The sequence below is a fragment of the Phoenix dactylifera genome, chromosome 15, assembly GCF_051530095.1.
Source record: "Phoenix dactylifera cultivar Ajwa chromosome 15, Ajwa_hap1_PhDact_Kaust_v1.1, whole genome shotgun sequence".
Lineage (NCBI taxonomy): Eukaryota > Viridiplantae > Streptophyta > Magnoliopsida > Arecales > Arecaceae > Phoenix > Phoenix dactylifera.
In genome coordinates, this window is record NC_143204.1 from 727631 (window position 1) to 751990 (window position 24360).

At 45.0% G+C, this 24360-nt stretch overlaps 1 protein-coding gene across 1 annotated transcript in view; it reads right to left on the bottom strand.

Annotated features, from left to right (window-relative positions):
- Positions 1-4927: 4927 nt before the first annotated feature.
- Positions 4928-24360, bottom strand: part of LOC103697563 (uncharacterized) — a 35119-nt gene continuing 15686 nt past the window's right edge. The window contains exons 3-4 of the mRNA XM_089927439.1: positions 7007-7159; positions 4928-6935 (exon numbers count right to left, since the gene is read on the bottom strand). Of these exons, the coding sequence (XP_089783565.1) occupies positions 6899-6935; positions 7007-7159 (190 nt within the window). The 3' untranslated portion in view covers positions 4928-6898. The remainder of the gene's footprint in view (positions 6936-7006; positions 7160-24360) is intronic.

The window sequence follows — 24360 nt, forward strand, 5'->3', positions numbered from 1 at the left end:
TGTTATTCAGGAAATTCCTCTGAATCTTCCGGCCATGATGATTAGACAGATGCATGAGGCTGTATCTAAAGCGAGAGCTTCTTTACCCTACGATATGGTACTCACAATGGTATTTAGACATTATGATATGTGTCTGGTTGGAGAGATCTCCAGAGATTTATTACATAGCGACACCTACACTGCACGATCACTTATTCGCATGGGCTACGAGAAGGTGGATGGTCACTGGGTGCGCAGAGGTGCAGGGGCACAGGCACCAGAGCCTGATGTACCAGAGCCTGGAGACTCCATTCCCGAGCCTGAGGTACCTGCCGACCACCCTTCGGCACATGCAGAGGCAGGACCTTCATCATCCACACCTACTGGATATATAAAGGAGTATTGGAGTAGGATGACTGAGATTGTATCAGCTCAGGTGATGTGTCTCTCCGATAGGATGACGAGTCTCTCCGATGGTATGATGAGTCAGATGGACAGTATCACAGCTGAGGTCGGGGAGTATCTGCTCAGGTGACGAGTCTCACGGACCGGATGACAGCTTTAGAGAGAGAGTTTCATGGTCCTCAGAGAGCTCGAGCAGCTGAGTTAGAGGTCTCGGCACAGAGCCAGCCAGTTCATAGGGCTCACAGACCCTCACAATCATATCAGCCCAGACCTCCTCTCGCCACCTACACTAGGAGATCTAGAGCCAGATCCCAACCTTTGGATGCCTCTAGGCCTACTGATAGCACTGCAGGAGCTCATTTAAACTAGTGCCTAGAGTTACTCTAGTTATCCATGTATTTGCTTTTTGTTGATTGTCAACGATGTTATCTTATATGGCATCTTGGCTTATTAGAACATTGTAATTTTGGCTCTTATGAAATGCAATGTCTTATCCTGTTTTATGATCTTTGTTATTGGAATACTTTTCACCCGTGTATTACATATCTTTTTGATGATGACAAAAAGGGGGAGAAGTAAGAGAAGGGAAAAGTTGCAATATAGGGGAAGAAGTAAGAGAAGTAGGATAAGTTATAGAAGTTAAAGAAATTCTTCATACCTAAGACACAAAGGGGGAGTATATATATACATCTTTAAGCAAAGCTAAGTTGAAAGAAAATATAAGAAAGCAATTGTATACCTAAGGGGGAGATATGTGTAACAATGAAAAATTCTACACTCTAAAACTTCAAAACAAGAAAATCTGAAGTTTAATCAAAAATTCTGAATTTGGCACATACTTCTCTTGTCTCGATACATAACTTGAAACTCTTGTATTGGCATAAATTTTTGGAGTCTTATCTTCAATAAAACACAAGAATAAGGGGGAGCAAAAGTAGAGTTCAATTGGCATAAATTTGGATTAGAGAGGGCGAGATTTTGGTTGGCACACCCTTTAATTTAGAAAATTCTGAATTTTCAGCTTTTAAAGCATTTTCTAAACTTTAAACCTCAAGTCACATATAAACGCCAACTTGAGTATACTCAATGTTTTGTAATCATCAAATAGGGGAAGATTGAGGATGATAATATTATTTTGATGTTTAATACAACTATTGAGGCCATATTAAATTAGAAATGCAAATTAACTCGATACATCATTAAGGAATGGCACACTCTCGATACATTCACGATACATTAGGAAAATGCGGTCAAAACAACTCTCAAAGATTAATAACGAGATAAAATTTGTAGTAGAGAATGATAAAAAGCTTTTAAATTTATTTCGGCAAAGTTTTAAGTAAAGTATATTCTAAAGGGCAAAAATATAATTTTCATTATTAAGGGTACGAAACTCTAATATGCCATATATTCTAATTTACTTGGAATATGTTTTATTGATCCTATATGCTAGTCTAACACTAAGATCATGATTAGAGTCGACCCCAATTAGTTTGGAGTCAACCCCGATATATTTGGCATGCCTTGAAACGAAGTGGCACGCCTTTGGATCACTTGGCACAGAGTAGGAGTCAACCCCAGAAGAGATAGAGTCGACCCTAGCACGTTTTGGCACATTCTGGCACATCCTGCCACATATGGTATAGATGAACAGTAACTGGAGCCGACCCCAGGAAGCCTTGAGCCAACCCTAGTGGAGCCAACCCCAGGTTGAGAATTCAAAAAAACATATCTCTGGAATCCCTGAGAGGGCCGACCCCACTGTAGCTTGGGTCGACCTCAAGAAAGCATTAGTCGACCCCAGCCTGAAAAGTCGGAAAAACAAGCTTCTGGATTTTCTGAGAGGGCTGACCCCACTGTAGCAGGGGCCGACCCCACTGTAGCAGGAGCCGACCCCAGAAAAGCTTGAGCCGACCCCTGCCTGATGAACAGTGACTTGAGCCGACCCTAGAAAAGCTTGAGCCAACCCCAGCACGGGTGATAGCCCAACAGCTAGTTCTGCAGAATTATTTTTTAAGTCCCCAACGGCGATAAATGGCTACTTTCTCCATTCCAACGGTAGGAAAGTGTTCTTTAGAGGTTGGGAAAGTATTTAAGAGGCACTATTTATCAGAGGAAAGTATCTTTTGAAAATCAAGAAGCACGTTCAAGAGAAAATCCTAGAAAAGCAAGCCTCATTCAATTGCTTCATCTCAAGAGCCAAAAGAAAGTATTTGAGCAGTTTCAAAGAGTCATCAATAGCTCCACCAACCCTTGTGAAGTGAAGCAAGCTTGACAAAGAAGAGAATAGCTCCTCCAAAGTGATAAACATTCTCTAAACTCTTCTTTGTAGTTTATAATTGCTTTATTTGCTCTTTTAGGAGCTTTCATTCTTTGCTTATTACTCTTGTTGTAAGGTTTGTTGGTAAGTACATAAAACCAACATTGTAGGTTGGTTAGCCGCAAAACCAACATTGAGGTTTATTGGTGAGCCCGAAAAACCAGTTATAAAGGTTTTAGATTGTGAGCCCGAAAAACAATCCTACTGTAATCCGAGGGATTATAGTAAAATTTCCAAGGGGACGCTTGGGGAGTGGACGTAGATGCCTTGGGGTACACTGAACCACTATACATCATGGTGTTTGTGTTGTAGCTTCACTTGTGATTATTCTTGCATTATCTTTCATCTTTGCTATAGTTTAATTCATTGAAGTAATTTCAGAAAGCATCCACTGCACTCAACTAAGAAAGTTTTTTTTTAAAGCACTAAAAATTTAAAAAAATCCAATTCAACCCCCGCCTCTTGGGTTGTCACCTTGGGCAACACATGTAAATCTAGAGAAGTCATCAACAATGACAAAAGCATATGCTTTTCCACCAAGACGTAGAGTACGAGAGGGACCAAATAGGTCAAGATGGAGGAGTTAGAGAGGCATTATAGTCGAAACAATAATTTTTACTCTCAAATGAGGCTCTTGTTTACTTCCCAAGTTGACATGCATCACATATTTTTTTTACTCTTTCACTCATGTTCACTCTTACTAACACTTCCTTGAATTCCCTGAGTGTTCCAATGCATTTATATCTTGAAAAATCATTGGAAGACGGTTTATAGCTGTTGGAGGAGCTAAAATAGCCGCTAAGAATGATAGAGCCATTTTGAGTTTGTAGAAAAACTAGCCTTTACTGTTGCATATATAGAGGGGTCGGCCAGACTTTTTCAGGGGTCGACTCATGATTTTTTGGGGACGACTCTTTTTCTCGGGTTGACTAGAGAAGGTACTGAATTTCATTATGTTCTGTCTTTCATCTATGGCTATTCTAGGGTCGACTTATGATCTTCTTGTGTCAACTTGAGGAGGGGCTATTTTTCACTGCTTTTTGTCTTTTATCTACAACCATTATAGGGTCGACTTAACTTGTTCTGGGGTCGACTCATGCTCGACAGGGCTGAATCATGATTTGCTTGAGTCAACTCGAAAAAAGTCCATTTTTCATTTCTTTCTGTCTTTCCCCTGAGACTGTTCTAGGTTCGACTCGACTGGTCTAGAGGTTGACTTATGAAAGCGTGCCAGTTTGCTCTATTGTGCCAAGATCAACTCATATACCTTTAGGGTCAACTCCTGAATCCCTTCAAAAATAAAGTCTTCTGTTTAAGCCTGTGCACATTCAATGATCAGCTCCTCATGGCTTGAGGTCAACTTCTCTTATACAAAACTTTATAAAATCTTGTTACATCATTTCCAAATCGAACATTTTAGGTTGCATTCTTCTTAATACATTTGGATCATTTTGGGATTATCTTTGCTTCACGTATGCATTCTTAAATACTCCAAAAATGCTATTACTAACTTTTTTACTCAAATACTTTGTATCATTAAAATCAAACCTTTTGGGTCAACAATGGGTTTCAAAGTGGATAGATCAGGAAGCCACCAATAGATCAGGAAACCTTGTTGAATACTTCAGCATTGAGGAGGCTAGTTGAAGACTACAGCCTAATGTCATGATAGTGCGTCAATGTTCATAAACCCACCATTAAATCGAGTCCCAAGATTGATTATCATGTTAAGCATCAAATCAAAACATGCCTTGGTGTTGAAGAATGTGAGAGACCTGGGAGTATTTGGGGGTACCCATTATAGGAAGACAACCCAAAGTGTCCAAACACAACCCATTAATACAGAGGATTCAAAATAGATTGGGGAGGTGCTAATGGAATATGTTACCGATGATGGGAAGGATTGTTCCGATCAAGTCTATATTGAGTGCTATGCCGGCCTATCTCATGGCAAACACACTCACTCCTCTAGGAGTTATTAATAGAGTTGAGCAAATGATGTGAAGCTTCCTTTGAGGTTTCTCAAATCCATCTGAACAATTCACCTCCTTGCATGGTATGCACAGTGTCAACCTATACAGGCTAGCTCATTGTCCATGAGAGGATACATTGATGATAAGCCATGCAGTGACGATTTCATTAGATCCTCAAAATTTTTGGATCATATTGAGGGCATCTAAATATGGGGAGAATTAGCACCGTAATTGCTCATTTATTGGAAAGCACTATGTTTTATGCTCCCAGGCTTACGTTCAAATTTAGATGGATGGTTGCTGATGGGAGAACTATTGATGTAATCAATGACCTCTGGATGTCCACAATTCTGCTGGCACACCATCCTTGTACTATTGACTATGAGGCTCTAGGAAATAAGGTGTCCGCAATCTAATGGTTATTAGAGAAAGAATATGGGATAGAGAACTCATTGAGCAGCACTTTGGAGGTGAGTTTAGCTTCCAAGTGGTCTCTCTGAAGATTCCTTTGGAGGTCTCAACTGATAGACTTGGATCGGATGGCACTAATGGGTAGACAATCAAAGTCAGTGAGCTTTACACACTTCTCAAAGGTTCTATAGAGAGATAGAGGGATGCATTGTGGGTCTAGAAGGTATGTGTTCAATCAAGTGGCACTTTTTCTCTGGAAGCTGATTTGGAATCAATTACCATGCCAAGAGATTCTCCACCATAGTGATATTTCCATCTCCCCTTATTGTGAGCTAATGTAGGAAACTAAAGAATACATGTGCGCCTCGAGTGTCCTAGAGCAACACAGATTTGGAGCGACGCTTTTAGTTTTCTATCCCCATCCATCCAAACTTGGAATTTGAAGACTTTCTTCCCATCTGAAGGGGGGCAATCTCAGAAAAGTTGCACATCAGGTATCTACTTCATTGTGCTATATTGCCTACAACATATGGTTGGCTAGAATAAGAGACTCTTTAATAATGCCAATGAAAGTCCCCTAGTTATTGTCTTGAGAGCTTTACACACGGTCTCAGACTCCATCAAAAGGGTTGATAAATGCTAGGAAAATATAGGGTTCTACACCTACAAGTTCTGCGTCCCATGCAGTTCACTTTACTTGGAAACCCCTACCTCCTAATTTACTTAACATCAACTTTGATGGCAATGTGAAGAACAGACATCTAACTGGTAGAGCAGGCTTTTGTCATTCAAAACTCCAGATCAAGTTTCATTGCAGCAGATGCTTCTTCCCTTTGATACAACGGTCCTATTGCCTAAACTAAGGGCTAAATGGGAGTCTGGTGTCTGCCATTATGGTCTTAGAGGCAGATCATATCACATTGGCAGGGATCATCTCAAAATTTCAGGATAGGGAGCCACGTATCGACTAATGATGGATATTTGGAAACTCAAATTGAGTATCACTTCACATATTGTTCAGCATGTTTTCGAAAAGGCCAATAGAATGGTCGACTGAATGGTCTCCTATGTGGCTGAACATAGTGGATCTGCTTGTGTCAACCAGTTATCTTGGGATATTTTGATGATTGATGCAAATGACTGTATGTATAAGAGCTTTCTAAAGCAGCCAGGTTAACGAGAGAGGGTGGGGGAGCAGAATTAAAAAAGAGAGATATATAATAGGGATGGCATTTTCTTAAACAGACCGGAGACCCACCAACCTGCCCACAATTTGAAGGATCTTTCCCAATCGGATCATACAGAAAATACTCAAATATAATTGAGGGTAAAACTCACCCCTACCGCCAACTTGATAAAATAACGTGTTGGACACCCGTAAAACCCAATCCTAGGCACAAGGAAAGTGGTAATGATGCAATAGATCCAGAGCTAGTCATCTCTTAGTTCACAGGAATATGGATGCCATGTAGTTCCAACAAAAAAGTAGGAAAAGAATGGAACATGCTAAATGAAAAGGTGGACCAGACAGCATGATAAGGATTTACTTGTGTTAAGTCAGTTTACCTGGCCACTCAATCAAATTTTCCAAAACTAGAACCAGAAGCATAGATTAATTCAGAGACACATACGATCATTATAGTATCTCGTTTATTTGCAGAATAATATTGATATATAAAATAGTAAAACTACAAAAAAAAAAAAAAATGTTTTTTGCCCTTTCTTTTTCTCTTTGTATTTGTCAGTGACTAAGTTCATGGTGACTTCATCTTTACATGCCCACTTCAAATGTGGAACAGATTTTATCATCTCAATCTTCCGAATGACAAATCCAGTAGATCAGCCCACTGCAAGGGATATCAATGTTAGATAACATTCCATGGTAGGAGATGCATATACTGGAACCAAGCAGGAATACCTGATCAAGACAAGCACACATTGAAGGACACTAGCAACATCTGTCCACACGGAAGGGCCCTTATCTGTGAGGGCATCTTGTATTAGCAAGCCCACTGCTGCAGAGAGAGAGACAAAGGAAACAACATATGCAACAAAGAGCCAGAGCTTCAACCTGTAGCGGCAAGAGTGGAATCAATATCATGAGAGGCAAAATGTAATCTGAGTTCTGAACTGAAATACTGATCAAACATTCATCATCAAATGAAAAGAATTAACAAATGTCTCGATGAAAAGTCAGAGCCCAAATGCTGAGAGAATGAGGGAACCAATCTAAAAGAGTAATACAGAGAAAAGTACCGGAATATTGCTTGATTCAGCCTGCCGACCTTACCATATTACTTATTTTGTGCATCATGCAAATAAAAGGCTGTACCTATATATCTTTTTCATAACAATCCTAACAACTATGTCATTAAAGAGAATGCTCACTTTCATAGTCTTCAAACCATCGTCCACGGTTGTCTCAAATGCAATCACGATCTCACTGCATTATATCCACTACTCATGACCATAATCTTCTCGAATTGATGATCTTGGAGTTGGATATGCTTACAATCACGATCATGATTTTAGAATCATCTCAATTTTTCATGAACCTAATACAGTCATGATCCTTACAAGAAGAAAGCGTATGGCTTTGGCTTCAAGAGAAAGTATTTGATCCCGACATTTTAGGCACATATCAGGTCTTAGTTTCCCTTTCATAATTTAATTTTGAGTCTAAGCACTCAGTATGCAAGAAGCAGAGCATTGCATAACTTGCCAGGGACTAGTTCAAACTTTAAGATTCCATTTATGATTCCCTTTTCTGAATCATTATTTTGATTTCAATTTCCCAATGCTTTTCCAAGTCTGATTGTTAGGATGTTACTTTAGTACAAAACTTGGATCTGATCTCACTTCAAAGACAAACTAAAGAAATCATTCTCATGTTTCTTTATAATCTTTAGTTGGACCTTATCAACATTCTAATGCTAATAAAGTTTTATATGATATCTTTGCTCCACTTTCAATACCATGTGGTTACCATAAGAATTGGCACTTGGACTGTAATCTGAACCTTGATTTTATATATGATCATAGTTCAGCTAAATTTGATTATGAAATTCTAATATGCTCTCACATAATTAGAGTAGCAAGGACTTGAAAGCAAGATCTTTTAATTTCAACAATACGCCATCTGATCATGTAGAGCACATTAAAATTTCACAGTCAAATATACAACTGTAGAAGTATGCAATTCTAATCATAACCAGTCATGATTTGCTTTGTTTGTGCCATCGTTCTACAATGATGCACATCTGAAATCCATTCTAGTATTGAATCTGACCTATTCTTGAACAGCATTAAATTTTAACAATTCATCCACCTACGAGGATACAAACCAAGATCTGGGTCCATTCGAATGCATATCCCTCTCCATCATAGTTTTGAAACTGTATATGAGGCTAGGCCATAATTTTGGCTTGAAAATCTGAATCCTACTTCTTTTGTCTATCTTGCTTCCTATATCTAAATCTCGAAACAAGCAAAACCTCCCAGACATGATAGTAGTATTTTTTTTGAATATAAAAGTAAATCACCATATTGTACTGAGATGTTTACACATTGTGATCTTCTATATTAGATGTGGAAACCCAATCATGTCATTGGCCATTCTTTGTATCTCTTGGATTCTCCTTCAATCCATCATGTCAAATGTGAAATTTCTAACCTTATACATGACCATTATCACAAATGTGAAAGTGTATGGCTTCAAGAGAAAGTTTTTGATCCCGACATTTTAGACACATATCAGGTCTTAGTTTCCCTTTCATAATTTAACTTTGAATCTAAGCACTCAGTCTGCAAGAAGGAGAGCATTGCAATAACTTGCCAGGGACTTGTTCAAACTTTAAGATATCATTCATGATTCCCTTTTCTGAATCATTATTTTGATTTTAATTTCCCAATGCTTATCCAAGTCTGATTGTTATGATGTTACTTTAGTATGAAACTTGGATCTGATCTCAAAGATAAACTAAAGAAATCATTCTCATGTTTCTTTATAATCTTTAGTTGGACCTTATCAACATTCTAACACTAATAAAGTTTTATATGATGTCTTTGCTCCACTTTCAATACCATGTGGTTACCCTAAGAATTGGCACTTGGACTGCAATCTGAACCTTGATTTTATATATGATCATAGTCCAGCTAAATTTGATTATGAAATTCTAATATGCTCTCACATAATTACAGTAAGGACTGGAAAACAAGATCTTTTAATTTCAACAATATGTCATCTGATCATGTAGAGCACATTAAAATTTCACAATCAAATATACAACCATAGAAGTATTCAATTCTAATCATAACCAGTCATGATTTGCTTTGTTATGCCATTGTTCTACAATGATGCATATATGGAATCCGTTGTGCTCTTGAATCTGACCTCTTCTTGAACAGCATTAAATTTTAACAATTCATCCACCTACGAGGATACAAAGCAAGATCTGGGTCCATTCGGATGCATTTCCCTGTCCATTGTAGTTTTGGAATTGTATATCAAGTTAGACCATAATTTTGGCTTGAAAATCTGAATCCTACTCTTTTTGTCAATGCTTATCTTGCTTCCTATATCTAAATCTAAAAACAAGCAAAACCTCCAAGACATGATAGTAGCATTTTTTGAATATAAAAGTAAATCACCATATTGTATTGAGAATGTCATTGGCCATTCTTTGTATCTCTTGGATTCTCCTTCGATCCATCATGTCAAGTGTGAAATTGCGAACCTTATACATGACCATTATCACATCAAAGATATTCGTCTGAATAAGAGTGCTACCATAATCTCAAATATATACACATTTCAGTTCATGATGAATGTAATGTAATCCTGATCCTTATCAAAAGCAAAATGCTTAACCATAACCACCCGCCCAGCCCACAGCCCCCCACCCCCCTACAAAAAAAAAAAAGAAGCAAATTGCTTAGTCTTTTGCAAAAGCATTGTTCTTGATATTTTAACAATGGTTTTCTAAATTTCCTTCTAGTCTAGTTTCTTTAACACTCCGGTTAAGAGAGAAAATGTCGCAATCATATAACTCATGTAACTTTCGTCTTGTCCATGCTTTATTTTCATTTCCTTCATGACTCTTCTGAATCAAGGTTCTTAAGTGTCAGGTGCCAATCTCATGACGCCATGGCACCGGCATGATACTGGTGGGCTCTAGCGTCGGTCGCTCGCCAACCACACCAATGGGGTTACCTTTTGCTCCTTGGCATCAGCTTTGTGATGTTGTGCCTCCTTGACCGATGATAGGTAACGCCGGGCTGATTTGGGAATTCGGCACACTTGACTCCTTCTAACTCCAAGCTTGACTTGGCTAAGAATGGAGGATGATTTCCTCTTCGGAACCTTAGGCAATTGAGGCCAAATGTAGACTACTCAAATAGACAATTGAGGCAACAAGTGGTGCTTTGATTCCAATTTGAAGAAAGAAAATACAATGATTCTAAGGAGTGATTGATGTCCCAACCTTAGCCTAATCTAAGGGAGGTTGATATACCCTACCTTAGCCCAAGTTCCTAGGAACTGAAATTAGGCATTATGCATACCCAAGCCTTGCGGCACACTCAATGGTGGCTAATACAATGTCCCAAAAAAGTCCCCAAATTCTCCTCACTTAGGCATTTATATAGGCCTTTACAATGCATGAGAGGGCGCCATGTGTTGCTGCAGTTCTAACTCCTTGGCTTGATAAACTTGATGGCAACCGCTGAGTACTTGCATTGGGCTGGCTGAAGAGATGGCATGGTTGCCGTCCGGTTGCCAAGTAGTTTGGCCGGTGGTTCTTGGTAGTTTCCTGCGGTTGGCTGGCTGTAGCACTGCAGCAGCTCCTTGGCGCGGTGGTTTCTTGCTGTTGGCTAGCGTTGCACCCTACTGTGGCCTGCGGTTGGTGGTTGTTGGCTGGCGCTGGCTAGAACCTTGGCGTGCGTGGTCTGGCGGTCCGCACATGGGCGTGGGCTGGCCTGGTGCCGCCCGCTGTCTCCTGCGCTTGGCCGATTGGCTTGGTCCGGTTGCTATTGGTTGGGGCGCTGGATGCCTGGGCGCTTGCCTTGGGCGCGCCTGGTTGGACAGGCCGCACGCATGGTCAAGAACCTCGCGCGCGCGCCCGCTCCAAGTGTACACGCCTACCGCGCGCCCGTTCCTTGGCGCGCGCCGGCCTAGGTGTTGAGGACCCCCACAAGCGCCGCCAACCAAGGAGGGCAACGGGCCATGAAGAGGCCTTGGTCAAGCCCTTCATTCGGCCAAGCACAACCATAGTCGGCCCGTGCCATGCATGCCAAGTCTTGGCCGAGCGCGCCCAACCTCGGCCGAGTCCACCGCGCGCAGCCCCGAGCCTTGCCGCGACCCATGCTGCGGGCGAGGATCAGGCCAATGAACCTCGCCAGCTACACTGTGTTGGGCGAGGTTCGGGCCGCAAAACCTCGCCCGCTAGAGTGCCATGGGCGGGGAACCTCGCCCGTTACAGTGTCGGGCGCGCCCAGTGCCCGCGCGCGCTCGCCCGACAGCGGGCCTGCGTGCGCGCATGACCCTGCATGCGCCAGACGCCTGCGGCCGCCCGACCAGCCCTTGCCAGCGCCCCTGCCGCGCCCCAGCTCCCTGCCACAGCGCCCCTGCCGCCCCAGCCGCGCGCCCAACGCCCCCTGCCTGCACCCAGGCCGGCGCCCCAAAGCCCTGCAGGGCCTACGGCCGACCAGGCCACCCAGACCAGCCGTGCCCAAGCCCTGCCAGCCGCCTGCCTAGCCCTTCTGCCCACCAGCCCTGCTGCCAGCCATGCCAAGGACCATGCCACAGCCTCCAACTAGCCAGCCAAAGGCCTGCCCAGCCACCAGCAGCCTTTGGACAGCCATGGCCGGCCTAGGCCACACCATTAGCTAACTTTCCATTAATTGTTTGTCCACCATGAAGAGCCTATAAATATGTAGACCCGGGCCAAGTGTTTCCAACAAGCCAAGGGTCGGGCCAAGCTGCAGCCAGTAGACCCGCCCCTTGACTTGTTCTCCATGGCCATCCGAAGAGGCATATAGCACCCAGCATTACCCGATCGGCCCACTTTTCTAACAATTCTAAGTCATCCACAAGGAGCAAAGGTGCAAGACTTGGTATGGTGGCTTGGGGCCGAAATCCACCCTCCAAGCGCCAAGGCCGCGCATGCGCGGGCCCGCTTGCCGTGCGTTTCTTCCTTGCGCGTGCGCGCGCCGGCCGGGGCCTATGTCGCCCTGGCCTCGCGCGCGCAGGCTGCTTGCCACGCGCTGATGGGGGCTCACGGTCCAAAGTCCCTCACCAAGCCCTTTTTCCTTGCGCTCCTCGCGTGCGCCTCCAAAGTACGTTGATGATGGACCGATTGTAGGTAACGCCGGTGGAATAACTCAATAAAAGAGATCAACAATGAAAGCAAACTTGATTTATATTCCACTAACTTGAACAACGAAGAACAACGAAGAACAATAATAAAGAAAGCAAAAGAAATCTAGAAAGAGATTGAAGAGATCCCTTCCTAGCCCAATCTAGTGGAGATTGATTTATCAACCACTAGCCCAAGTCCTAGAACAAGAGATCTAAGGACCGAAATCTATTGAAGGCCTAACCCCCCAATAGCCCAGGCCTTACGGCCGACTCTCTCACAAGAGAAAACAAGACTCAACTCATTGATCATTCCCCTCCCCACATTGGCCCCTCACAAGCTTATTTAAAGGCTAAACCCTAGACAAAACTAAGTAACTTGTCATCTCATGGATCCAAGGCTTTTCCACCGTTGATGGGCATGAGATCCATGGCTCAAAATCACCCAAGAAGGGCCTTCTCTCGGCTGATCCTTGGCTTGCTCTTGGCCCTTGGATGGAAGATGATGGAGGGGCAGATCAGCTTGGATCCCGCGGACCGGACGCACGGGACGCGTGTCCCGGATGGCCGGGACGCGTGTCCCGGTTGGGGCTGGCAGAGTCCCAGTCCGGGAGGGACTGGGACGGGGCGCGCAGCCTGGGCGCATGGGACGCGTGTCCCGGTTGGCCGGGTCGCGCGTCCCGGCTGGCGGAGTCCCAGGCGGACTGGGACTGGGCTGGGCGCTCGGCAGGTGGGCGCGCGCGCGCGCGGGCGGGCGTGCGCGGGCGCGGGCGCGCGGGCGGTCGCGGGCGCGGGCGCGCGGGCGGGCGCGCGGGCGGGCGCGGGCGCGGGCGCGCGGGCGGGCGCGGGCGAGCTGGCGGGCGCGGGCGCGCGGGCGGGCGCGGGCGCGGGCGCGCGGCCGGGCGGGCGCCTGGACGCCTGGGCGCGTGCGGGCGTGCGCCTGGGCGCGCTGGCGGGCGCCTGGGCACGCGGGCAGGTGCCTGGGCGTGCGCCCAGCGCCGTGGCTGGCCTGTGCCAGCCCCTGGGCGCGCCTGGCCTGCTGCTGGCGCGGCAGAACCGTGCCAGGCCAGCAGTTTGGCGTGCCAAGGGGCTTGGCCTTGCTGTCCATGGTGCGCGCAAGGTTCGGCCGTCTCGCGCACCTCCTTGGCTTGGCCTTGCTGATGCTGATCCTCCGCTTGGATGCTCGTGTCATGGCCGGTCTCTTCCCATGGTTGAAGGCCTTGGCGATGCTCTCCTTTGGCCTTGTCTAGGCCTTGGATCCTCCTTGGTTGCAAGCCCCAATGGCGGTGTTCATGGGGGTCCCTTAGCACATGGTTATGCACGGGCGAGCGCAAGACTTTGGCCATGGTTTGGCCCTCTTTGGTTGGCGGGGCCACTTTGGCCTTTGATTGGCACATGGTCCTCTCTTGGCATGACGATTTTTCTTGGTGTTGCTTGCATGGGTCCTCAACAAACCCCTTCCCTTGAAAAATATCCTTGCCCCCAAGGATATGCTCTGAATGTCGCCGAACTCCTTCTTCATGGGCTTCTTGTGTAGCTTCTTCTTTAGGCTTTCGGCCGTATAGTGTCTCCAACATCTTGGCCTCCCCAAGCCTCATGTCATTGTTGCCCCAATCGATTAATTGCTTCCAAGTCTTCAACCCTTCCTCATAGGAAGAGTGCTTTGCTCGAGTGTGAAGGCACCTAGGATGTCCGCCCACTTGGCTATTGTGGAAGTGCCCAGACATGTCCCTGTAGAAGTTAGGAATTATAGGCACATGGACATACCGCATGTAGAAGGTCAGCCATTCCCGGTTGTGGTCTTCTTGTGTAGTTGATGCCTTCGGTACGTCGCTCCAATAGAATAGCATCTGCCACATCTTCAATCTTCCCCAATAGGAGAAGTGCTTTGCTATGCTTTGAAGCCATCTCGGTTGTCCGCATTCGTTGATGTTGTGGAAGTGCCCGGTCATGTTCCTGCTGAAGTAAGGACTCATATGCGTATGAACATACCGACTGTAGAAGATCCGCCCTCTATGGTCATGGTAGTAAATCTGCAACTTGTTGTCGGTAAGGGTTGTATCAACATGATCTTCTATAGTCCTCCCGTGTTGATTGGCTTCATAGCTTGCTGCTGCAAGTTCTGTTGCAGCATTCTTCTCTTTGTTGTAATCATCCGGCAAGAGAGCTTGGCCGGTCTTTTGAGGCTCTGATTTGTTGTTGCGGCCATTTGCATCTTCGGAGTTGCCTAGTGTCACATCAATAGGTTCTGTTGTGGCCACCTGCAGATCTGAATTTGTGGATGCAGTTGGCTCGGTTTGCTTGGCCGTTCCTTCATGGTTGGTTGCTGCAAATTCAGTTGTAGCACCTAGTTTATTGCAGCAAATTGCTTTAGTATCCCCCACTTCGCTACAGTTGGTTCCAGCATCAAGTTCTTTGTTGTGGCTCCTGCATAGGAGTTCTTGAATACCCTCTACAGGAGCTGATTTGCTGCTGTCGTCATTTGGAGTTGCTGCCGTACTTTTGGCCTCTTCTTTGCTTGCTGGAATTTCTGCAAGTGTTTGTTCAGCAGCCTTGGTTTGGGAGGTTACCTTGGAGCGGTTGGCTGCGGTAGGAGTTGCAGAAATTTCTGTCACAGAAATTTTAGGAGTGGCTGAAACTTCTTCAGTTGCTGGGGCAAGCTCTACATCATGCTGGGCCGCAAGGTGTTTGGCCATTGTTGCGGCCTCGGAACGCTGAAGTTGGGCCTCCTTTGCTGCTGCAGTTGGTGTCTTAGCATCTGACTTTGCCCGGTTGAACCTTGGGGTGGCAGAATTTTCAGCGGGCACTGAAATTTCTGCTGCTGCAGATTTCTTTGGTAGAGAATCAGGATCACTCCCGAGCCTCTCTTGCTGTTCATCTTCCTCAGAAAATTCAGACACCATGATTTGGATTGGGGTTGCAGAATTTTGGGCAGCTGCTGGAATTTCTGCGGTTGCAGAAATTTCTGGATCATTGTTGGATTTCCTGCAGCTGCTTGCTGCTGCACCAATAGGATTTCCGGTGGTGACTTCGGCCTCCTGCAGTTCTGCAATCTGAAGATCAACAGCCTTAGTTTGATGAGGGACATTAGCTCGGTGGGCTGCTGCAATGGTTGCAGAAATTTCAGTTGTTGCTGGAATTTCTGCAGCTATAGGAATTGCCGATGCAGAATTGGGTTTCTCCGCAGTCACCCGCTGTTGGTTATCTTCTTCCAAGGTTGCTGCTGATTCCTTAGTTGTTGCAGCTAGTTGTTGTGGCTTTGGGGCTGCACGATTGGCTTTGGACTTAAGTTTGAAATCAAGTTCAGGGTCGTCGGTCAATTTGGTATTGGTGCTGGACCTTGGAAAGTTAAGTCGAGGTTCTTTTGGCCCCCTCACTTGAAGCCTTCGATCCCCCGTAGTACTCATATCATAGACATCACCAATCAGCCCCCTCCTCCTTCTATCCATGTGTTCTCTCTGGCCTTTAAGCCTTCGAGCATGGAAAGCCTCCTCTTCGGACTCCGTCTCACCATCTGCATACCATCTTTTTGCCACAACTCCTTGGCCTTCTAGTCTTCCTCCTTTTTTCCTCTCTACAACACTTCTTCTTTGGCTCATGTTCTCCCTCATATTTTTTTCTATGTTTCGCCTCATGTTATGCCTAAGGTCATCATCATCATCACTCTCGCTCTCATACCATACTTGGTTTCGCCATGGAGCATGCGACCTAGGCACTTCTCTATAAGTTTTCCTTTGTTCCTTCTCTCTTTCCCATCCACCTATTCTCCTTTCTAATCTCTCCATCTTCTCCCTTCTTTCCCTCCTTATTTCATCCATGTTCACTGCCATTGTTTTAGACAAGTTTTCCAATGCCCGGTTTAGGTTGGCTGAACTATCTTCTAGGGCTTTCAACCTCCTATCTTGGTTGTTATAATGGGGGGACTCCATCTCCTTTTAACCCTCTGTTTTAGGACTCTAAGACCTTGAGACAACAGCCCCTCAAACTCCCAAAAATCAGAACTCAACCACCTCCAAAACTTGCTGCACAAAAATTTCTGGGTTGCTGAAAATTTCTGCGGCAGTCCACAAACTTCAGCAGCCAGTTTCGCCTTCAAGGCAGACTCAAATCACCCCACGAAGAGGCCTATGACAGTGACTAATAACCTCAGATACTCTCCACAAAAAATCAGAATTAAAGCTTCAGAAAAACCCTTCTCTTAGAAACCCGACAAACACCTTGTTGCAGAATTTTTCTGCAACACAGAAACTTCTCGAACTAGTCCCCAATCCTCCTGCGGTTGTCACCCAATGGATGAACCAACCCACCTGACGTGTACACCACTCAATCAACCACCGACAGGGGTTTCACAAGGATGAAAAACAGAAAATTAATTCTCCCAATCGACTACAAGTTCAAGCCCAATATAAGATGCAGAATTTTTATGAACTTCAGACTAAGATATATGGGCTGCAGAAATTTTAATCTCCCTCGGACCAATCAATATGGGTTTCAGAAAGTTAAACAGCAATGAATCAATTATGTTTAACACCCAATTCCAATTTTCCAATACTCCAATTCAGATCTGAAAATTTCTGCAGGATCCTCAATCATCAAGATATATGTATTGCAGAATTTCAGATCAAGGATATGGGGTTGCAGAATTTTTAAAACCACTCCAGATCCTAATATGCTCCAAAAATCTATTCCCCAAACACCAACAATCAGATCTGAAATTTTCTGTAGATGAGAACGTTACCTCCTTGAAGAATATATCTCTCAATGAAAGCACCAAATTGATGGGGGCTCACGGTCCAAAGTCCCTCACCAAGCCCTTTTTCCTTGCGCTCCTCGCGTGCGCCTCCAAAGTACGTTGATGATGGACCGATTGTAGGTAACGCCGGTGGAATAACTCAATAAAAGAGATCAACAATGAAAGCAAACTTGATTTATATTCCACTAACTTGAACAACGAAGAACAACGAAGAACAATAATAAAGAAAGCAAAAGAAATCTAGAAAGAGATTGAAGAGATCCCTTCCTAGCCCAATCTAGTGGAGATTGATTTATCAACCACTAGCCCAAGTCCTAGAACAAGAGATCTAAGGACCGAAATCTATTGAAGGCCTAACCCCCCAATAGCCCAGGCCTTACGGCCGACTCTCTCACAAGAGAAAACAAGACTCAACTCATTGATCATTCCCCTCCCCACATTGGCCCCTCACAAGCTTATTTAAAGGCTAAACCCTAGACAAAACTAAGTAACTTGTCATCTCATGGATCCAAGGCTTTTCCACCGTTGATGGGCATGAGATCCATGGCTCAAAATCACCCAAGAAGGGCCTTCTCTCGGCTGATCCTTGGCTTGCTCTTGGCCCTTGGATGGAAGATGATGGAGGGGCAGATCAGCTTGGATCCCGCGGACCGGACGCACGGGACGCGTGTCCCGGATGGCCGGGACGCGTGTCCCGGTTGGGGCTGGCAGAGTCCCAGTCCGGGAGGGACTGGGACGGGGCGCGCAGCCTGGGCGCATGGGACGCGTGTCCCGGTTGGCCGGGTCGCGCGTCCCGGCTGGCGGAGTCCCAGGCGGACTGGGACTGGGCTGGGCGCTCGGCAGGTGGGCGCGCGCGCGCGCGGGCGGGCGTGCGCGGGCGCGGGCGCGCGGGCGGTCGCGGGCGCGGGCGCGCGGGCGGGCGCGCGGGCGGGCGCGGGCGCGGGCGCGCGGGCGGGCGCGGGCGAGCTGGCGGGCGCGGGCGCGCGGGCGGGCGCGGGCGCGGGCGCGCGGCCGGGCGGGCGCCTGGACGCCTGGGCGCGTGCGGGCGTGCGCCTGGGCGCGCTGGCGGGCGCCTGGGCACGCGGGCAGGTGCCTGGGCGTGCGCCCAGCGCCGTGGCTGGCCTGTGCCAGCCCCTGGGCGCGCCTGGCCTGCTGCTGGCGCGGCAGAACCGTGCCAGGCCAGCAGTTTGGCGTGCCAAGGGGCTTGGCCTTGCTGTCCATGGTGCGCGCAAGGTTCGGCCGTCTCGCGCACCTCCTTGGCTTGGCCTTGCTGATGCTGATCCTCCGCTTGGATGCTCGTGTCATGGCCGGTCTCTTCCCATGGTTGAAGGCCTTGGCGATGCTCTCCTTTGGCCTTGTCTAGGCCTTGGATCCTCCTTGGTTGCAAGCCCCAATGGCGGTGTTCATGGGGGTCCCTTAGCACATGGTTATGCACGGGCGAGCGCAAGACTTTGGCCATGGTTTGGCCCTCTTTGGTTGGCGGGGCCACTTTGGCCTTTGATTGGCACATGGTCCTCTCTTGGCATGACGATTTTTCTTGGTGTTGCTTGCATGGGTCCTCAACACGCGCCTCCATGCGTGCGTGCGTGGTCTGCTGGCCGCACACCTAGTCCTTGTGCGCATGCTCGATCTGCTGGCCGCGCGTCTGATCCTTGTGCACGCGCTCGATCTGCTGGCCGAGCGCCCTCTCCATGCGTGTGCGCGCGGGCTGGTGGCCTTGCGCCTATTCCTTGCTTGGGCGCGCACCGGCCAAAGCCTGAATGGCCAAGGCCGCGTGCGCTGTGAGGTGACTTGTGGTGCCCGAGGGGTTCGGGCGCCCATGGCATTGGGCATGGCCGTGCCAAACCCCTGCGCACGGCCCTTGGCCGAGCGGCAGGGCTGGCGCATGCCAAGCCCAATGCCAAGGGAATCCAATGACGCCCGCCAAGCCTAATGTGAGGTTCGGCTTGGCATGGCAATAAGAAAAAATTGCTAAACTCAATAGACATAAAGTGGGCACTTGGCGAGGTTGGATGAGCACTTGGTGGGTTGAGCTTGACTTGGTCTCCGCCTCTTGCCGTTGCATGTCTTCCTTGGTTAGGCCGCCATCAAGGGAAGAATTTGAGGGAACCTCACTAGATACTTGCCATGCCCTATCAGTCATTGGCACATATCAGCATGGGCACAAGCTAGCACACAACATGAATGCTTACAACATTAGATAGTAGCTTGTGTTTACTTCAAGTACCTGGTCACAATTGCAATGTGAACCTCCATCAAAACAACCCACAGCTGTCTCCAACTTTTGGAACTCCTCTAGTCCACCACCACTCCATTGCCACTGCAGCCAAGTTGTTCATGATTACATTTGTGCCACCCTAAATACCCATTATGGGGATTTGGACATCCTAAGCATTCAGCTTGAAATCACTGGCCCGTGCTCAAACCCCTTTCACCTAGAGTATGAGCCATGGTAGCCAGGTCATTAACTTTTAAATGTGCACATTAAATTCCATTATCCTATACAATTTAGCCTCTGGTATATGCAGCTAGCAAGTTACTCATATCAAAGGTTTCCTTTAAGATACCAGCCCACTGAAAAACTACCAAAGCTGCCTAAATATAGAACATAAATACACATTATTCACTGATATTTTACTTGCTATTAGACTTCAGAGATCCCCAACAAGAGAGACATTGTAAGCTTACTGTGTTGGTGCCTTAAAACAAGCACCAATCTAGTTACAAGTGTCTTCTAGTAATACATTGGACTTGAATATTTTCATTTGATACATTACTACAACATAAAAGGTAGGGGCAAGCCAAGACAACAACCATATCAACTAAACTATTACTGCATGTATTTTCACCAAATGCAACTGCTTACAATCAGAATTTAATTTTAAGAAGGATACAATAGAGTTGAAAGTTTCAGGATAAAATAGAGTTGAAAGGTCTAGCACGTAACAAGCAATTCTAGATAGCAGCCCATAAACAGCTCCAAACAAACATCAAATGCTATTTACTTCTAAATAGTCTGCCAAATATACAAGTTTCTTCTAGGAACTCAAGAAGTAAAATTTGAAAAAAGATATCATAGCTACCACAATAATTGCAAAATTTTCTGAGAAACCTCTTGAAAGTTCCATAAATTCCCTTGTTAAGGCTTTGCAAATCTCGCAATAAGCCAGCAAGAAATAACTAGACCCCTCTTTAACTTCAATAATTATGGCCAGTGCAAGATAGATAAACCAAACACCACCTCGACCTTATGGCCAAGCAACTAGTGTAGGTGAGCACCCACGGACCTAACCAACCAATGAAATGCATCATTTGAACTTTGTTCAACTAAATTGTGTCTATTCCCAGCTATGCTAATGAAATAAACCTTGATCACAGCACAAGTTAACCATAATTGAACATGCATCAAAGCAGTGTTCTACCAATTTGAAAATAATAATTCTCGTAAAGACTTGACCTAATGTGTGTTGACATCCTAGGCACCCTCTTTAATGGCTCTTTGCATGAATGAAACTCCAATAAAGGACACGAAAAAACTTAATTCACCCAAACTCCCTTACCAAAGCCATAAAAACCCCAAAATACAACTTTTACCATTGTCAACCCTAGGACAATCCTAGGTCAAACCATGTTCAAACAATACATACATCTTATATACCTCCAACACTTCTAGAATGAATTCCATCTCTTTTTTATTTGACTTTCAAGACTTCATGTTAAAAATGGATATTTGGGTCATAACAGTCTTCTCAACCAGCATTTGACCATATCTGACTCCTGGCCAAACTAACTCAGATTGATCCCATCAAAACACACTCCTGTATACCTACTTTATACCTACAAAAAGTTTCAGTTTAATCCAACTTCTCTAACCCCATTTTCCAATAGCCCAAAGTTAGGTAGCCGATAAGGCTTAATACTTGGTCAATTGTGGACACCCAGTTTTGTGACCTTGTCACAATGACTCACTTAACCAGCTGAGCCATGCCATCAATTTTTCAAAATTGACCATTGGATCAGTTTGTGCTTCAACCAAATCCTAGCCCTTTATGAACTGTGATTCATGTGAAAGTCCTAGAGCCTATCAACACTTGACACTTTGGACCCATTTAAGCCATTTAACCTTTTATATTCTCTAAAAGGTGTAATCTCAACCCTTGGGCCAGCCACTCCTCGCCAATAAACACCACCTCCATGGAAGGAGAAAGGAGAACCTTTCAGCTCTTTTGAAATCTTTTGAATTCTTGGCCTCTTTTTTCTTAGGTTATAACGCCCATACTTAGGATTAAGTTAGGAAATTGAAACCAAGATCTAGCCATCTCCTTCTCCAAGCCTAGATCTATATTCTAGATACAAGAAAGTCTAAGATCGTAAACAAGGGAGAAAGGAGCCTCTAAATAGCATCTCAACAAGGAGAACTCCCAAAGGGTCCTCTACAAGAAGGAGGGCACCTCAGAACTACCACCATCTTGGAACAAGATTTGCTTCCTTCCCCTCTTTTAATTTGAACATTGTGAATCTTTACTTCAATAGCATGTAATTCTTAGCAATTAATTGTTTCTTGCTTAATGACTAAAGACAGATTTGATTCCACAAGTTTTCCTAAGTTGCTAGGTCAGTTTCTTTCATATTTTCTTGTTCTTTTCTTGAATTTTCCTTTCAATCTATGCGTCTAAGGGAAGGTAGGTCCCTTTGACCTCACCCTCAAGCCATCCTCAAGAACCCCGAGTCAGACCCCTTAAACATTGCATGCAACCAGGTCTGAGGCCAACAATGGTTTGATTTCTAATATGGTGGCAATGCATGTGAATGCCAAGCAACTAGGCATAGATAGTCATGCTCTGGTCCTTGAGTGGTATGGACATTGCTTTTGCAAAGCCAATTTGGGGAGTGGATCCCTTCACTGATTGTACTCTTGCCCTTACCCTACCCTTTGATTCCCTACCAATCCTTTTCCCTTTTAGTTTTTACTAGGTTTCCTATTTTTAGACCTAGGTATAAAAAGTAGGTGGCAACTCCAAACCTTGACCCAACTGCTAGCTGGCCCACCTTGGGACATGTCCACAACATTCATTGTGAAAAAGATATCTCAAGATGAAAATGTTAAAGAGAATAGGAAATTTCCTTAGGAGCCATTACTTGGTGCAATGATAAAAAAGGCTTGGGTTGACATTCAGAAGGATCATTAGACTCGATACACAATACCTTGGCCACTACGAGTAGGACGGGATAGGATCCAGGAGCAAGATCCGCCACATCAAGAGCCAAATCGTGTGCCAAACATTCGAAGGATATAACTTGGTCATACGATGCCCGATTGAAATTATCTTTTTTTCCAAATCAGATAATTTTTTGAGATCGACGATGTGGTACCATGCCTAAGAAGGGTTATGCAACTAGCAATCAAGTCCAAATTCCATCATTTGGGCTCCAAACCAGGCCAATCAAATAGAAAATTTTCTTTTCTGGAAAGACTTTAACTAGGCGTATCTCCTAATCTAGGAATAACTAGGCAGAGCAATGGAAGGCAAAGTTCATGTAGAAGTCAAAATCTACCTCATGTAGAATTTTAGCTTTTTTGTGTTTATTTCTACTAGTTATGTCTATTTTTGAAAATCTAGTCTAATTCAAACCAAGAGAAAAATCTGATCCTAATTGTGAAAGAGCAGACCTCATTATTATAAATAGAGATATATACCTCAATTTTTGAATCAATGAAAGAAAAGAAGACCTAAAACCCTACTTTCGCCTATTTTTCATCTTTTTCTAAATTTCTTTTGAGAGATTTGAATTGAATGGGTTAAAAGAATTCTTCCTTCCCCCCTATCACATTAAGTTGGTGTCAGAGCTTCGATCTACTACATATGTAGGAGACTTAATTTATAGTCTAGACATGCGAGCAGCACTGTAGATGGGAGAAGAGTTATCCGTGCTCGAAGTACGTCAGAAAACAAAGGCAAGTATGGCTGCTAGTTCTACCTCAATGGATGATGAAATGAAGAAACATATAACACAACTAGAGAAGAAAATTGCCTAGCTTACTAAGTTTGTGTCTCAATTAACGATCCCTTTGACATAAGCACCAGCAACTTCTATAGTGAAGCTATCTCTTATGTTTGGAAATGAGGATCTACCATCTAGTGAGGAGGATGAGCAACCTACAGACACTCCAAAACCTCCTCTTCAGCCTTCAAAGTCGAAGCTTGAATCGAGATCCCTTTATATGATGGAGTTGTTGATGCAGGAAAGCTAGATAACTTGCTAGACCAGTTAGAGATCTATTTCACTATCTATGGATACTCTAATATCTAGAAGGTAGCTTTTGTCCGCCTCAAACTTTCCACCCATGCTCTTATCTAGTAGATTTGTACATGAAGAACAAGGACATCTCTAATCTGACATGGAGCAAATTCAAAAACCTAACCAACAAGCAATTCTACCAATCAGCCACGAGGAGGATCAATGGATCAAGCAGCAATACCCGCAGCAGAAGTATGATCTTTTGGTATAGGATTACACTACTGGGTTTCGCAAGCAAACTATCTTAATCAAGATCTCCATCGATAATAATGTGGTCTATATGAAATATGTTGGAGGTCCCCACGAGGGCATCCGAAAAAAGCAGAAGCTCTTCAAAGTTGAAGACATCAGCGAAGCTAGCATGAAGGCTATGGAGATCGAGAAGAATCGGCCTAGGAAAGAAAAAAAAACGATAAATTTAAGAAAAGCGACAGAAAGCCTAGCTAGAAACCTAGCTAGAAACAGAAGCAGAACAAGAAACAACCAACAAAACTCAGCAAAATTATTGCAATTACCATAACATCAGTGGACACACCAAGAAGAAATGTTGGAAGCTTCATCTTGAGTAGCAACTAAAAAGGAGGAAATCAAAGGATGGGGATCTCAAGAAGAAAGGAAAGGTGGTCCTCAATGTGATAGAGATTGAGCTTGAGCAAGCAGATTCAAAGTTGAACCTGATGGTGAGAAAATCCAAGACAGCAATTGAGACAGACCCAAAGGCATGAGACAAACTCTTCCACTTGAAGATTCAAATGAAATAGAGCATCATTGAGACTACTGTAGGTCATGAAAGCCAAAAGAACCTTATCTCTGAAAATCTAATTCAGAAACTAGGATTGCAGACCAAGCCAGGGAACACGGAACG